The sequence below is a fragment of the Equus caballus genome, chromosome 27, assembly GCF_041296265.1.
Source record: "Equus caballus isolate H_3958 breed thoroughbred chromosome 27, TB-T2T, whole genome shotgun sequence".
Lineage (NCBI taxonomy): Eukaryota > Metazoa > Chordata > Mammalia > Perissodactyla > Equidae > Equus > Equus caballus.
Window position 1 is genome coordinate 42,895,322 of NC_091710.1, and position 16,820 is coordinate 42,912,141.

At 43.9% G+C, this 16,820-nt stretch overlaps 1 protein-coding gene across 15 annotated transcripts in view; it reads left to right on the forward strand.

Moving 5' to 3' along the window:
• ACSL1 (acyl-CoA synthetase long chain family member 1) overlaps positions 1-16,820 on the forward strand; it is a 64,938-nt gene that overhangs the window by 22,296 nt on the left and 25,822 nt on the right. For all 15 annotated transcript variants that reach the window (XM_023630582.2, XM_070253177.1, XM_070253182.1 and 12 more), the window contains exons 3-4: positions 11,739-11,853; positions 15,862-15,926. In XM_023630582.2, the coding sequence (XP_023486350.1) occupies positions 11,739-11,853; positions 15,862-15,926 (180 nt within the window). The remainder of the gene's footprint in view (positions 1-11,738; positions 11,854-15,861; positions 15,927-16,820) is intronic.

Sequence of the window (16,820 nt, forward strand, 5' to 3'; positions counted from 1 at the left end):
GCCAAAATGTAAAAATAGAATGACTGAACTACTGCTGAGGAAAGTTGGCTTAATGCTTCATTTCTGTTTAGAAGGTAAACCTAATATTTCACGTCAGCTAATTATATACCAATAATGAGAAGAGTTTAATTTTTTCTAATAGATATATGTGAGTAGCATTGCCATCGGTACAAAAAGAGTACTTGGCAAGTGTAGATCTAAGATATTTATAATTTAGCTGTAACTATAAAAAAGGCCCAGTTCTTATTGTATGAGAAATTGTGGAGGCACCTACAATATGATTTTTAAGTTCCAGCTTAGCATAAAGTCCTTGAGCCTTATTAAAATAATCATATATGTTCTCTGTAGAACAATTTAAAACTACAGATAAGCAGAAAGAAAGTTAAAATTTGTAATTCCACGACCTTGTATAGAGGCTTCCTGATTTTTCTCTTTGCTTATAGAAATAGATTTCACTCTGATTTTCAGAATTTGTAGGTCTTAGGACCGGATACAAAATTTGCTTTGCATTTCTAAAAAACTTAAAATATCGAATTTAAGATTAGCATGGAGTTGTAATGCGTAGTAATTATAGATGCTTTTATATGGCCGGCATCATCATTCGGATTTCTGTGGCAGAAAGAGGACCTGAATTCACTCCATTGAGTATTAATCAGGAGCCTATATCTGGCACTCTTGCCACGGCTGATCGCCAGAATAAAATATTGTTACTTTGTTCCTACTTTGAAAACAAGTACGTAATGGCATTTGCCAGTCCCCACCCACGCTCCCCCTCTGATTTCGCATACGGGGTGTTTTTCACCCTCCTGTTCCCATAAACTTTACATGGATATTAAATTGAGAAGAATCTGCCCTATTTGGTTTGGCTGCAACTCATCACTACCCACACTGGCTGTTTCCCAGCCACAGTTTTTTTAAAGCAGCAGCGCGGAGATTCTTATAAGTTACAGCTTATAAACTTTCCTTTCATAAATCAGGGCCGTTGGGCTGGCCCTGTGGCTGAGTGGTTAGAGTACCATGTGCTCTGCTTTGGCTGCCCGGGGTTCATGGGTTTGGATCCTGGGTGTGGACCCACTCCACTCATCAGCCATGCTGTGGAGGCATTCCACATACAGAATGGAGGAAGTTTGGCTCAAATGTTAGCTCAGGGCTAATCTTCCTCAAGCAAAAAAAAAAAAAAGAGGATTGGCAACAGTTGTTAGCTCAGGGCAAATCTTCCTCACCAAAAATAAATAAATAATAAATCAAAGTCTTGAAGAGGATGTTAGCACTCATCCTATGTACCTGTGCAGGAAAGGCAGTGAACACATATGCTGTAGAATGGGACAGAGAAGCTGATGTTAGGAACGACATCTGTAAAGTCTTTCTTACATTTCTGAGCATGGTTTGATCAGGACCCTATTTAGAGAGCTGTGTCCCTGTGTTGGCAGTTACAGCTTACCAACAACCTGCAACAGCGACCCGCAGGCTGGCCGGCCTTTCCCTGCGTGTCAGGGAAGAACTTCCATCTTCCAAAGGTTTCGTCCGCTGCTGCTCCGTAACTCTGAGCAGGAGATAGAAACAAATTTTTGTGTGTCTTTTTATTTTTTAATCACTTTTGCAAGTGATGTGCAAGTTTCTGGTTTGGGCTAATCTCAGCCTGTTCTCTGAGATGGAGATCCACATGTCCGCTAATGAAGATGATGTTTACTGGAGTGACTGGAAACCTTTTGGGACCAGTCAGGGCTCAGACCTCGGTGGTTGCAGTTAAGGGACACAGGAGAGCATGTTGGGGCCTGAAGGGTCCAGAGAGGCAGAGAGATGTGGCAGAGGCTGGACTTGGCCCCTCTGCTGAGACCAGGCAGCCTTGGGAGAGGTCACCTGACTTTTCTGACCTTCAGATTCCTCATCTGGAACACAGAAGTGACAGTCCTTTCCCCCGCTCGGTGTTGTTAAGAGGACTGTATAGATATATGCAGAGTGGCTGCCTGGACCATAGTAAGTATTCAGTAAATGTTAGTTTTCTTCTTCTGTAAAGATCTCCTTTTTTAGCTCTCACATTTTATGCATGAGAACACAACTGGGGTCCAGAGAGGTGAAATTAGATCATACACTTAGTGGAAGATCTAGAACTCTGTTACGCTGCCTTCATTACAGTAGTTGAAAGATATGTATTATAACTAGTACACTGTGGGGGGGGGGAGGATAAATAGGGACCATAAGGAAAATTTGGGTCTGTCTAGATAAATTTGAAGAGTCAGTGCCTAGAGCTTCTGAACCCAGGAGCAGGCTCTTCTGGAAATGGATATGCGGGCAAAGGAGTCTAAAAGTAGTGGTGGAAATTGAAGTAGGAAAAGGGACAGGTGGGAGATGGAGTCTGAGATCCACATATAGGGTGGATGTAGGACCAGAAACTGTCAAGGATGGAGTGGCGGTGAGGACCAGGGGAGGAGGGCGTAGAGCTCTTAAAACGTGGGCAGCAGCAGCAGCAAAAGCTGATTTCTGGTAAGTTTCTGGCTTTCTTCATCCTCTACCCCTGAACCAGGCGGGACATAGACAAGATCAGAGCTTGGTGCTGATGGGGTTGTAGGACCTACCAGAGTTTGAGGGATTTAGGCAACAAACCATTACAAAGTATAGATGAGAAGTGCTGTAATTGCTGAAGGGGGTGGTAGAAAGAATGTGTGAATTTCTCTAATTGACAAGAGATGTCATGTGGGCATTGAGATGGCTTATTTCTCAAATTAGGTTAGAAAGATTTTTGACAACTCTCACTGGATTGTAAAGTACTTAAAGGAAAACCCAAGTTATCTGTTTTGTTTTTTAAACATCAGAGAAGGCAATCAATTGTAGCAAGTAAAAACTTTTATCCAGTCCTTAGCGTTTCGAAGACATCATCTTAAGATTATCAGACTTTAGATTAAACTTTACCTCTGGTAACTAAACCAGTTAGTCTAACGGATTCACTGTTTGGGCTTGTTTCTGGACCTTGGTTCTAGCATGGGTTATACCTTTTAATAGGCCGATCCCGTTCTTTGAGTATCCCATCTTGTCTCCAAGTTGGGTGACTTGTTTCCACCCCAAATAATCCTCATGACATTCAGGTCGCGTGCTGGCTAGATGACCCTTTCCGTGAATGGTTGAGATTTAAACATCCATATGTTGGGATATATATGATTAGCAACTTGCCTTAGCATTGTAATCCTGTGCTCCAGAAAGTCTGATGTGGAGGATGTGACACCTGGATTTAATTCTCCATAAGTCACAGAGAGTAGTTATCAGGCATTCATTTGGCAAGTACTTGAGCATCTGCCACATAATGGGCACAATACAGGCAGGAGGAGGCTGCTGCCCTTCAGGAGCTTACACAAGCCAGCAGGAAGGACTGCTGAGGACTCCTTCCGTCCCTGGCAGAGGACAAAGGCCATCCTTAAATTAAGAGTAATCCAAGGACTTGTTTTCACGCCATGAAACCGTGGTTCATTCTCAAGTGGGAATTTGAAAGAAACAAACTAAATGTAACATATCCAGCCTATGGAAGCAATGCTCAATAAATAGCATAGTTTTAAAATTCGAAAGTCACAGTCCACTGGAGGCCTTCTCAATGCCATGGCTTTCCTGGACAAACCTCAGACCTCCTAGCTCACGTGCACACCTCAGCAAGGACTAGCATCCTTAGTCCACGTTTAGAGGGAGCGAATGGAGACTGGTACTGAGTAGGAGTTTCCCATGTGGGTTAACCCATGTGGTTAGTGGAATCACTCATTTTACACCCGTGTGTGTGTGGAAAGACTTGCTTGAAAACTGGCTCAAGCAGTTTCTGCAAGAGAAGAGAGCGGGTCGTTGATTCATAAGTTTTTATGGAGACTCGCAGTGGACTTGTGGAGACCAAGTCCAGCCTATGGGGGTAATGACGGTGGAAAAATCAAGAATGGTGATGCCCAAAAAAAGTTGAACTCATAGAGTGAGTTGCCCTGGGCTGGAGGGTGGAGGAAGCAGGGAGAGTTTGGTAAAAGGGTACAGACTTTGAGCTGTCAGATGAGTGAGCTCTGAGGATCTAATGTGTAACATAGTAACTATGGTTGAACACTGTGTTGTGTAATTGAAATTTGCTAAGAGTAGAACTTTAGTGTTTTTACCAAAAAAAAAAAGGGTAAATATGTGAAGTGATGGATGTGTTTATAATTAACTCAGTGGCGGCAGTTTTTTCACAGTGTTTTATGTGTGTATCAAATCATGTTATACACTTTACATCTGTTACATTGTTGTCAGTTTTATTCAATAAAGTGGAAGGAAAACAAAGAATGGCGATGCCTTTCTGAACTTGAATGGCCAGGGCTGACTCAGAGCAGGGGCGCTGTTGTGGAGTTGGGCAGGGTCAGACACGGCTCTGAGGCAGAAGGGTAGGGACGAGCCTGGGTGGAAGCTGCTAGGGCAGAGTGGGAAGCGAGTTGTCCAGGAAGGGCAGGTGCGGTCACACGGTGAAGCCCTCACTCCCCTGACACCAGCCGAGTGGGTCTGTGGAAGGAGTGTAACAGGGGGGCATTAGACTAACGAGTTTGAACCGGGTGGGAGGTAGCAGGTCAACACTAAGAGGAAGGGGGAGATATTAGGAACAGTCTAGTTGTTTCTGCAGTGATTTGTACAAATAAACATAAACATAAACAAAATTCTCATCTCATCAACCTCAGAACAGTCGACTAGAAGTGCATGTGAGACTCTGGAAGAATCTCTTGGTTTGGTGCTCTGGCTTCCTATGTGTCAATAACCCTTAGGTAAATCCTGTCTGTTTTTAGGCATTCACTTTCATTTACTTACCGTTTGTAATTGCAGGTTCCTACTCAGTGTTCCCCACGGCCTGTTCTTTCCTGATTGCAAAATAATTGTGATTCTGGTCAAACAGAGATGTGTGCCGAGATCTGCCTTCCAGTCCCACCTCTGGCTGCTTGGTGCTATGGTACTCAGAGAATTTTCAGACATGTTTTCCTGAAGGGTGACGCTATCTGAGGGCATCGTCAGCAAGCAGCCCCAGCAGTTGGGGCAATGGGCGTGGGATGGAGAGAATGTATTTGGAGGGGGGTGTTCTTATTGAGAAATGTTATTCTGGGAGTATGTAAGCATCCACATTTTCATACCACAGGTAATTTTAGCACCTTTTCTAAAACTTAATCAGCTTCTTAATAACAAACAATGAAAAACCTTGCTAACTTAATTTTTCTTATGAGACTCACATTATAGGAAACTTAACTGAGTTCCTCTGTGGCATTAGACTTGCCTGCTAACTCCATAGTGCCTAGTGATGCGGACGAGGTGTTAGAAGTGTCAGAGCTGATAATGGCAGTGGGGGTTGGGTGGGTGTGCTGCAGGATGAGGGGTGGGCATTGCAGAGAACCGAGGCAGACTTTCTGATCTTTGCACCAAGACCTGCCCACAGAAGTATGAAATAGCTGCCTTTAGGAATTCAGAGAAAGAACGGTGATTGTTTTAGGGGAAGAAAAAATTTCTGGGTCCCCTTTAACTGGGAAGAAAAAGCTCAAGTTGACTATATAGGAATATAGTCAAGCAGGTCGGAAAACACAATTTGATTTTGTACAAATGATGCCACTTCTCACAGGCTTCATTAAGCAGGGAACATGTGTACACATAAGTGACAGAAATGTGTGCTGTAGTCTTTATTTAAATCAAAAAATAGCCTCCCCTGGAGCTAGCCTGGTAGCATAGTGGTTAAGTTCGCACACTTCACTTCAGCAGCCTGGGGTTCGCCGGTTCGCATCCTGGGCACAGACCTACACACCACTCATCAAGCCATGCTGTGGTGGCATCCTGCATACAAAGTAGAGGAAGACTGGCACAGATGTTAGCTCAGGGTCAATCTTCCTCACCAAAAAAGAAAAAAAAAAAAAGGCTCCCCCAAGCAGGGTCAACTTGTGCCAAGTGGAAAATGACAAATGGAAGCTTTCTGAACCTCTTACCAAAAATCCCGGCTTTACATCAGTGTCTAAAAGACTGACAAAGAGTAAGGAATAGAGACTGGTTCCCGTCAGATGAGTCAGAAGTGAAGCCGAATGCCTCGCATAGTCCAAAGGGCAGGCAGGAAGGGATGCAATAGGCAGGCTTGTTTTGCTGGAACAATGTGTGTTTGGGGAATTTGGATTTTGTGACTGTAAACTTTCTTCCCTTTGCCCGAGGTGGGAGGGTGTGATTTTCCCTTCTGTGGTTGGCTGACTTGTTCTGGTGAGATGATTGCAATGTGTTCGTTTAGTACTCTGTCGGCCTCCCACACCCCTTAAGCAAATCCTCCAATTGGGATAGCGAGGCATTCAGGAAGTTGGAAACTGGAGGAGGAACTAGGCATGAAAAGGAAAAAGGCTGTGAGGATCAGAGGAGAGTGCTGAAGAAACAAAAAACCCAGTCGGGCACCGGTGATCTGGGCCCTGTCTTCTCAAAGATGAAGATGAATGACATGTGGGCAAGTTTGAAGCTGCTTGTGAACCACAGAGCAAATCTCCTAATGTTCCCGGATGTCCCTTGGAGCTGGGTTTAAAGCTTGGCTCCACCACATTTTAGATGTGGGACCGAGACCTGAGGACCTTCCTCTCCGTCTGTTTTCTCATCTGCAAGGTCGCTGGCCTGCAGCAGGCGCTCAGTAACTGTTCCCGCACCTTCCGTCTTCCCTGAGCTCAGGTGACGACACCCAGCACTGATCATTACTATGATGCTTCTGCCCTCTCTTTGCTTACTTGAGTGTAAAGGATTTGGGGAATTAGCTAGTTAAATGGTGAGCATGAATAGTGAACCTACAGGTTCATTGTTACCTGTGACATCTACAGGCCAGCATAATGGGGGAGTCTAGGTGTTTTTTAAATATCCTGTCCATTGTCGTTCAGAAAATATGGTTGGGAGGGTCACCTATCGGCTGGCCTTTAAAGGCCCTAGTTTGCTCTGTTAAAGATCTGCTGTGGCCGGATGTGAGAATTGATGGCCAGAGAGCTTCTCTTAGAGGCACTGGGTGGAAAAGTCATTTTGTGCCTGTTTATATAAAGAAGTTAACGGTGCTCTGGGCAGAGTAAGATGCATGTTAAAATGTAAGTGTTGGGAGGAATGTATTTCACATGGAGGATATTGGATAGAGGGGGAAAAAGTCATTTCTATCCCCCTAGGACTGTGGTTTCCACCTGCTGCTTTTCCCCCTAGAGTTGAATTTAACATTAACATCCAGCCAAGTCTTCAACAGTCTTGTTGGAAATGACTCAGTTCTCCTCCCTCCCTCTCTGCTCTCTCTTCCTCCCCCTCCTCCCTCTCTCCTTGTCTCCCTTCCTCTTCCTGCCTCCCCCCATCCCTCTCCATGGAGAGAATAAACAAATGTTGGTAACAGTGTGCGTGGTTGACCGTTATGGCCCGTAGGTATCCATTTCTAGAGATGAATGAGACCACAGTTTATAAAGCTTGGGTCTGTCTATCCCCAAGAAATCTTCTGAGATGGAATTTGCTTTTGCATTTAGATATGGGAGTGGCACAGAATTACTTTCACTGTCAAGTGTTCCTTTTTGTCACATATTGGCAGGAGTTCTAGTCTTGGGAACCACTGATAACGCAGATGTTTGCTGTCCTCCTGCCCTTACTGCCCCCAAGGGGAAATTGAGCGTTTACTTCCTAATGAGCCCGTGTGGGGAGACTGATCTCCCGAGGAACCTAGCCTGAACAGATGCTGCAGAATGTACTCGTGACCACTGGTTGGCTGTGTAGTGGGTTTGACTCGCCATCGCTTTTATTTTTTCAAACTGGGAAAACTGTGTAACTGCATTAAAGAAGAGTACAGCAGAAGCAATAAAAGACACTGAATCCTCCCAGACTCAGTCTTATGGACTAGTTTCCTGCACATTCGACTGGGATGTCTGCTTAGCTCTCCCTGTTTCTTGAGCACAACTGAAACCCCCATCTCCACCCTCAATCGGTAGGTGGTAGCAGAAGTCCAGAAAGGCCAAATTTTTTTGAAAATAATAAAGTATTTTTTCATTTAAGTAGATGTTCCTAGAAATAGCCGCACGTACTTGAATAACCCCAAAATTAAATGCCCTGCTTTTGAAATGGCTCGATTTTGTAGCACGTAGAGACATCGTGAGCTCTGGTTGTGATAGCCGTGCTTGCCAGCATGCGGGGTGCAGTCCCTTGGCTTCGCGGCTGTAACTGAGGTCGCCAACACCCAGTGTTTACATAGAGCATTTTTGTTCAAGAGGGTGGTAACACGTTCGCACGTCAAAAACGATGATTCTGGTTCTTTATGGGAATGTGTGATCATTTCATACAGCGACAGATTTCAAAGCACCAATCTTGTTGCTTAGTGACGTCCACTGCCATTTCGTTCAGTCTCCTTTCTTGAAATCACAGTGTGCCTTACCCTTAAGTGACAGTGTGACTTTTTACTCAGTTTCACCTCTGCCTTACGCTGGTGTACCTTTTTGGCATAGAGCACATTTACTGCCTCATCTTCAAACTTTTGCTGATTATTCTAATTGCTAATTAGAATAATAATAAATATCTTGTCCTCAGGTTACTTTGTCAGCATGATGGCTTTATCTGGGATATAGTGAACTTCTTTAACTTTGATTTGGCTGTTTTACCTTCCTGTTTCTCAAAGTCCTGACAATTATATACCACCAAAAAATTAACCTAACCAAAGAATTATTTAGTTAAAAGTTTGTTATTAAATTAAACTCTTGAGCAGTGATTCCCAAAATAAGAATTGGGAAATTGACTTACTATCTTGAAGGGATGTGGTCTCCATATATCCAAAGTAAACTTAATCTCTTTTCTCAAACCTGGCCCCAATCCCTGGTCTTCCATTTTTGATAACATGGAACTGCTGTCTTCTCAGCCTTGCCACTCTCCCCTCCTTTTCTTCTAAGTCCAATTACTTGCCAAATCCTGCCCATTAGCACTTAGTGCATCCAACATCACCATTCTCCCCATTCCCACTTGCCGCTGCCCTAGTCCAAGCCCATATAAGTTGGTTTCTCTCTAGAAGATCTATTCTGTCCTCTGCTCACACTCCTGGTAGATCTCTTTCTAAAGTATTACCCCGATCTTCACCACTTCTCTACTGGGGACGCTAATGTGGTTCTCACGCGCGTGTGCACCAGAATCCCCTGAAGGGCTTGCTAAAACAGCCTGCTGCGTCTCACCCCTGCGGTTTCTGCTTCAGTAGGTCTGGTGTAGGGCTGGCTAATTTGCTTTCCTTACGAGGGCCACGTGTTCCCCTGACCATCCTTTGGGGACCTCGGCTCCAGGGTGAACTTGTGCTCCTTAGAGTCTAGGCCTGTTCGTGTCTGTTCATTCTGACTTCCGCCATGCTCTTCTGCTCCGCTAGTGCTCCTTGGAGTCCCTCTGGTCATGTAAGGATAAGACTCTGGCTCCTTCAGAAGAAGCTCTGTGTCTTAGTCACCTGATTCCCATCTACCCATTGACAGCTGTGGGCACTTCTCAGCAGAATGCATGGGGAGGGCGGTATTGCTTTTGCAGATAGCCCACTGAGTGATACCATGAATGAGTGAGTGTCATGATGAGAGGGGTAGAAGGCACATCCTTAGCAGAGTCATGAGGACCTCCCTGTGGCCCGCTGGGCTGCCTGCGCCTCCAGACCGTGTTGACAAGCAGAGTGGATGGGGCCAGCGGCCAGGAGGCGGTTATTTACAGCAGCCGTGTCTTCTTCACTGGGCACACCTCTTACTTTCCTTAGCTTTTTCCTCCTTCCCATTTTCTGTCACTCAGTCCCCTCGCCTTTCTCTTCCTACCTTAGCCATGATGCCCTGGGTCTTTCTGGTGGCTTCCTAGGTTGAAGAGGCTTCTGAATCTTACCATAAAGCCACAAAGTTGCTTCTGAATTTTAATCGGAATATTTGCTGGAGCAGTTATAGGCTAAGAAGGACTGGTACTGTACTTAGAGCATGTTATAGGGTGTCTGAGTAATATTCTACATGATCCTTTTTTACAGGAAAGTTCTTGTTTAATGAAAAATAACCCTGGATATGGACACACGGTATCTCCATGTTACAGAAAAGAAAACAGACTCAGAGATTAAGTAATAATAAAGCATGATTCTCAACTGAAGAGATTTTTCCACCTTTATGCAAACGAATAACATCTTTGCTTTAAAAGTAGCATGTTGTAGCTAATAATTATGTTTAGAATCGTAGCTACAGTATTAGGTAGTTTCTGCCAAGATAGACGAGACTGATGATTAGAATATATGTTTGAGTAATGTTTACTCCAGAAAACTGTTAGCAGTTTTAGGAGTTAACCACACAAATGTAGCACAGAGTAGATATTGAAAGAATGTATATAAATGTATAAGCATAGGAAAAAGTCTGGAAGGAACTCACTGAACTGATAATAAGGGCTAGTCATTTTTTTCCTTGATACACTTCTGGACTATTAAATTTTTTTAAAGTATATAAATGATAACTTGGGGTGGTGGAAGACAGAAGAGGGCATGTGGGAGGAGGGGTGAAGGATTCTAATTTAAAAAAACCATAGAAGAAAAAAAAGAATCTATCACAACGTATCTGCAGTCATTACCTTAGAAAGGGTCCCCACCGCACTTCCTCCCCTGGAATACATCCCAGCTGCCCGTCCGCTCTGCCTGGCCGGACTGTCTAGTCTCTGAGACCCAGCCCTGTGCCCGCTTCTTCATGAAGCCTTTCCTATATTCATTCTTCAGACCTCAAGCCAGAAAAAATCTATCCTACTTTTGAACAGTCCTTTCTTGTGGGAGCAGAAGTTCTTGTATCGTAGTCTCATTTCCCCGAGAAAGTCTTTCCTGATGTTTGCAATGTGAAGGCCCCTCTCTGAAATTAAAAAAAAAAAATTGTTGGCGCTGACATCGTAGTAGCACAGCTTTTATTTATCAGTCTCTAAAGAGTGCTTAGGGGTTGTGTGAATATCTGGTCCCCTAGTAGCAGCTCTGTGGATCTGAGGGCTCAGCAGCTCACAGGCTGAGAATCACGTACTACTTGTTAAGATGACTACTGCTGCTAGTTAGGCGTTCTTGTGCACAGCCAGTGTACTTACAAAGCCGACAAATGAAGACAGCTTCTCGAGAGAAGGATGCCCAGTGATGTCAGAGCTGTGATCCTGTCAGTGCTGCGCATCACACTTTTAAAGAGGAGTCTGCACGCTCACACATTTTGTGGCTGATGATCGTAACTATTAGATGCTATATGAGAAACTGAAGTTTCCTAACAGATTATAGTGCAGTTGGCAAAGAGATACAACAGTGGAACTAACCTTAAAAGAATATAGATAACACTATGGCAGTAGAACTGAATGGTGTGTCGTTTCCACAAGAGCTGACTCAAAATCAGCCGTCTGTGCTGTCGATGGCAGCCGTGTGAGCATTGTCACAGTGTGTGGTGGTGGCTAGTTTCCAGTTCTCCTCCTGTTCTCTTCAGCCTTGTCTGGCAGGACCAGTGCTTATAGGTCTGTGAACCTCTTTCTCTTTTCCTCACTTGTTTCCTTCGCCCAGGGACCGTTTGACAGACATTCGGTCCTGGCCTTGCTTCTCAGAAGCCTGCACTTGTCTCCAGGTGAATGACTGACATTAGCGCACCAGCATGTCCTGCGCTTCAATCCATTCAACCAACGCCCACAGGGCAGCTACTCCAGAGGGGCCCCTGGAGGGGATTGTGGGCATGCACATCAAGCTTTTTCTTTTTAACGCTTTCTTCTAACATGCTTGTCTGTCTGTCTGTCTTTTTCCATAGGGTAGTGATGGCGCTCGGAGATCCACCCTCCTTGATAGTGAGAAGCCCTTGGTGTATTTCTACGATGATGTCACAACGGTATATGAAGTTTTCCTGAGGGGTATACAGGTGTCAAGTAAGCATTTTACTGAATTTGTGTGACTAACGCTTAGTGGTTTTCATTCAGAAAGGGTGGTCCTTCTGCAGAAAGGCATATTACTCACATCTTTCACCTACTTCATATTGTTCAAGTGTCTCTGTCTCCGGCCATAACTTCTCCAGAGTGAGTCCGCAAGCACACTAGCCTTCTAGATGTTGCCCATGGCAAAGGGGGTTCCGTGGCCCTGTGTTTTTAGCATGTCCTGTATTTTATGCAGAGTCACAGATCCATTAGCTCATTATGGGCTCTGACTTTTCCTGCAGTCAACAGACCTGTTTAATTGGGCTCAAGCCAACATTTTTCAAACTTACTTGACCGTGAGACCCATATTTTGAGAAATAAACGCTGGCATCAAGGAAGCTGTGTTCCATCAGAGACAGTCTGGGAATGTTGGCTCCTGGACTACCCTTAATTACTAACGATGGCATAGGAGGCCCGGGACACCGAGCTCCTGCCTTCCTTTCCAGCCTCTCCCTTCCAGGCTCCATGTGTGCTCCCCTCAGGTCACACCGAACTTCCTGCAAAGCCATGACCCCTCTCCTCTCTCATAACCCCATACCTTTGTGCCCTTTTTTTTCTCCTGATCATAAAGCCTTTTCTTTCCTAGCACCAGCCCAGGGTGCTTGACACATTCTTACTAATCTTGTAAAACTCATATTGCCTTTCCCCTTTTCTAGAAAACCTTCCCTGTCTATTGTTTTCATCCCCTGCCTCCACGTGAGGCATTTCCCAGCATTTTGTCCCTATTTCTGTATCAGCCCCTTCAGGGGACAGAGGCGTTTACCTGCCCTTCTCCCACTGGCTGGCTCTCCATGAACAGGGCAGCCATCTCTCCTCTCAGCACTGACACAGGGCCTGGCACACAGCAGGTGCTCATGAATGTACCCTCAACGATGGAGAGAGTCCCCTCTGCTTTTTCATGCCCCACTTTTTGTTTTACCTTCTTTGTTTTTGCCTCTTCCCAGTTCCTCTCTAGAGATGGTCTTTGGGCTCCATGCTTTGTTATTTAGATCTTTTAGTGATTAGCTTTTATTTTTGCCACTGCTAGCTAGATTTTAATCTCTTTATGGTCAGGAACTGTGTGCTGTTGTCCTCTCTGTCCCCCACGATATGTTGCATGTAATCTGTGCTCAAGAAGTACCCATCGTTCTTACTTGATACTAGTAAAACTGGATTGCTTGGCTCAGTGGGTTCACCCCAATATTCCTGTAGCAGATTCATTAAGCCCCGCTGTCAAGAGAAAGTGAATTTACTTCTGTATTATTTAATTTATGAACTTCCTCAAAGATAGTGTCAGGATTTGTCTGTGATAGTAAATATCCATAAGGTAGAGCAGCCTAACATAAGGCCACAAGAAAATGTTTATATATATGTATATAATATAAATATATACGTATATGTATCTATATGCATATATATGTAGATATATTCTTTACCGCTCCCTCAAAGCATGTATATGTATAAACGTATATGCATTTTTTCCAGTGTTAGCAGAAGGTGGGATTCATCAAGGATTATGATGACTTACATCATACTTCTGATTCTTCCCTGATCTTAAGACAAATCCTGTAACTTTTTGGGGGGTTGGTCACTTTCTCTACTTGGAAAATGAAGGTCTTGAATGAATGTTTCAGAGAAGTTGAAGAAAAATAAGTTCACGCTTCTTAACCTTTGCTGATTGAAGGGAACAGCTCTGTGGGTTAGTTTTTTCTTCCTTTTTTTTTTTTCCCCAGAGGAGCTTTTTATTCTAAACTTTCATTTTCCTAGGCTACCGTAAGATTCAACTTCTCTAGGAGAGCAAAAACCAGCATCTGGATAAGGTAGTTAGGAGTTTGTTGAATGACAGGAGAAGCCAGCCTAGAGGTTTGAAACCTAGTGTTTTAGAATTGTACCTAGGAAGCCATTGATAAAGAGTGAGGTCTCTGTCGGTGCTTCGCATCCCTACGTGCACTTTAGTGTCGTCTGGGGAGCTTTTAAAAAATGCTGAGTCTCGGGCCCCATCCCTGTCCAATTGCATCAAAAATTTTGTTAGTAGGTCTTGAGTGTAGTATATTTTGTCAGGTTCCCCAGGTGAGCCTGGGGGTTGACCTCACTATTTAGAGCAGGACCCTGTAAACTTTTTCTGTAAAGGGCCAGAGAGTAAATATGTTAGGCTTTTGGGGCTGTATGATCTCTGCTAGAACGCCTCACTGCAGTCTTAGATCATAGGTAAGTGAATGAGTGAGGCTGTGTTCCAGTCAAACTGTGTTTACAAAAATAGGCTGCAGGCCTGATCTGACCCCTGGCTGTAGATTGCTAATGCCTGGTCTTGAAGAATAAAATAGCATTAGTTCATAGGGTGAGTGTGTTTTTTTTCCATTTGAAAACAACTTCTGATGGAACTTGTCATGTTCAGTCTTTATTCCAGGCCCTGTGAATTGAAAAGGGTCTGAGAATAAGGCCCTCTGTGGCTCCTTTCTGTTTTCCACAGGCACCCTTTAGAGACAGCCAAGAAGTCGGTGTGAAGGAGTGGGTTTGTCCAGCCTGGGTCCTCCCCCTCCTCATGATGGGTTCTTGAATCCACCTTTGTGTCACGTTTCTCTTGTCTAGGGTGTAACTCTGTGTAATAGGCCCAGGCTTGTCAGGGCCCTAGATGGGGCCATGCTCTGCTTTCCCTCCCACTCCCTCGAGGTCCCCAAACCAAATCTGAACACCTAACTCACACTCAAACCTAGAATGGTGAGGCCAGATGTGTTATGTCCTCAAAACAGAAATGCAAATGCTCCATTCAGGTGGGAGATAACCAAACATCCAACTTCAGATGTCCCCGTAGAAGGAGCCGTGCAGGCCCCATGTAACACGGAGCTGACAGAGAGCCCATGTTTCTAGTTAGGAAATATTCTTGGATGTGGTCAACTCTGATCATCTGAACATGACAGCTTGTGTTTCAGGTGGATATGGCTTTTTCTTTCAACAGCTACCAACTGAGCTTAAAGTTAGCTTGGGATTGATCTGTAGAAAGAAACTTGTACAGTTCCAAATATAAATGATTTGGAGCTATCAATATTACTATGCTAGCCCTTAGCTTGAATAATTATTATAGCTTTTCTTTCCTTCTACTTATTCGGTACCTAAATTGGAATCAGGACGCATCCTGATATTTCGTAACTTTTGCTTTCATGAATGCCCCCTTATTTTCCATCATTTTGCATCTTATCTTCCTTTTTGTTTCTCTGCAGTCAAGACTTCACCCATGTCGGATGGGTGAAATAGGTGAAGGGTGTTAAGAAGTACAAACTCCCAGTTACAAAATGAATAAGTCGTGAGGATGTAATGTGCAGCATAGGGAATTTAGTCAATGATACTGTGGTAAGTTTGTATGGTAAAAATCATTACTAGACTTGTCATGGTGATCATTTCGCAATGTATATAAATGTCAAATCACTATGTTGTACACTTGAAACTGATATAATATTATATGTCAAACACACTTCAATGAAAAAAATAAGACTTCACCCATGTAATTAGAATTCCAGGTGATTCTTGTTACCTTTGGTTATCAGAATTTGGGCACTTAAAAATTATATTTTCCATTTCACATTCTGAGTTAGGATGCTTTAAGCTTTTTTCGAAATTTTGAAGGATACCTCTTCTGAAAACCTATGCTAGGATCTCTCTACCACTCAGGGTTATGACTTCTTTCTAAACCAATAGGGTATTGAAGAAGAATTGGCAAATTGAGCATCCTTAAAAATTGTATTTGCTTTATCTCCTCTCATTTTCCTCCTTTCCTGCCCCATTTAAGAAACAAAATAGAAATAAGTAAACAAAAAATCAGACCGAACCCCAGGAAGAAAACTGATTTCCAATCTGAACTCACTGTTTCTAACCTGACGACCTCTGGAGTCTAGCTGATGCTTTGTAGAAGGAGATGGGATGAAAATTATAATATTGATGCATGGTGAGCCCATCGTTTGTTTTTTCATGTTTTCTCTCTTTTTTTAGATAATGGCCATTGTTTGGGCTCTCGGAAGCCGAACCAACCCTATGAGTGGCTTTCATACAAACAGGTGAGCTTTCTGTCTCTGTGAACTCCTCTTGCAAGCTGTAGTGCTTAAATATGTCCGTTTTTGCAGCCATTGGATGTTAGGGCAGGAAGATTTCTACCAAGTGTATGTGTTGGACCAGCTCAGAGCTTCACGATAAGCATACAGCATCCAAATGGAGAAATTTTACACAAAGATTTGGGAACAACTAGTTAAATCATTTACCTGGTGGTTCAAAGCACTTTCCTTTGGAGCTGATGTAATGCATTGTGGAGTATAGTATAATTTTTAAGATAAAATTCTAGAAATGTGCTTCAAGTGGGTGACTCTTCTCCTGGACACCATGCGGGGATAGGGTTACTTCTCTCTGCCTTAAGGGGTACTAGAAAAGTTTAGAAGCCCCAGTCTAGTGTAACCCTCTCATTTTATAGATGAGGAAAACATGCCCCAGGAAGGGATGGGACTCACTCAAGGTCACAGCTGGTTAGTGGCAGAACCAGGACCAGAAGTGAGGTCCCTGCCATCTATTGGAGTGCTCTTCATTGCATCACACTGATCCTGACCAACATGGGACTGGTGTGACATTTAACCCCCCAGGGCAGCCACGGAGAGGAGCACAGATGTTCAGAGATGACACCTGTGTTCTGTATAAACACAATGGAAGCTGGGGTGTGGGTGTTTCTTCTCTGGTCACTCTGCAGTCCCAATTGGTCCACGGCTACAACAGTTGAAATAGTAATTTGGGAATGGCAGATAGCAGAGCAGGAAGACATTGCTTTTTATTTTTATGATGATTACAACAAAGCTGGGTGCCCCTGCTCTCCTCAGTCTCAGTAGTACCCAGGACATTCAGGAGCAGCTGGAAGTGTCAGCTTGGCTGCCTTCTGTTCCCAGCGCAGCTGTCCAGGAAACAGCTCC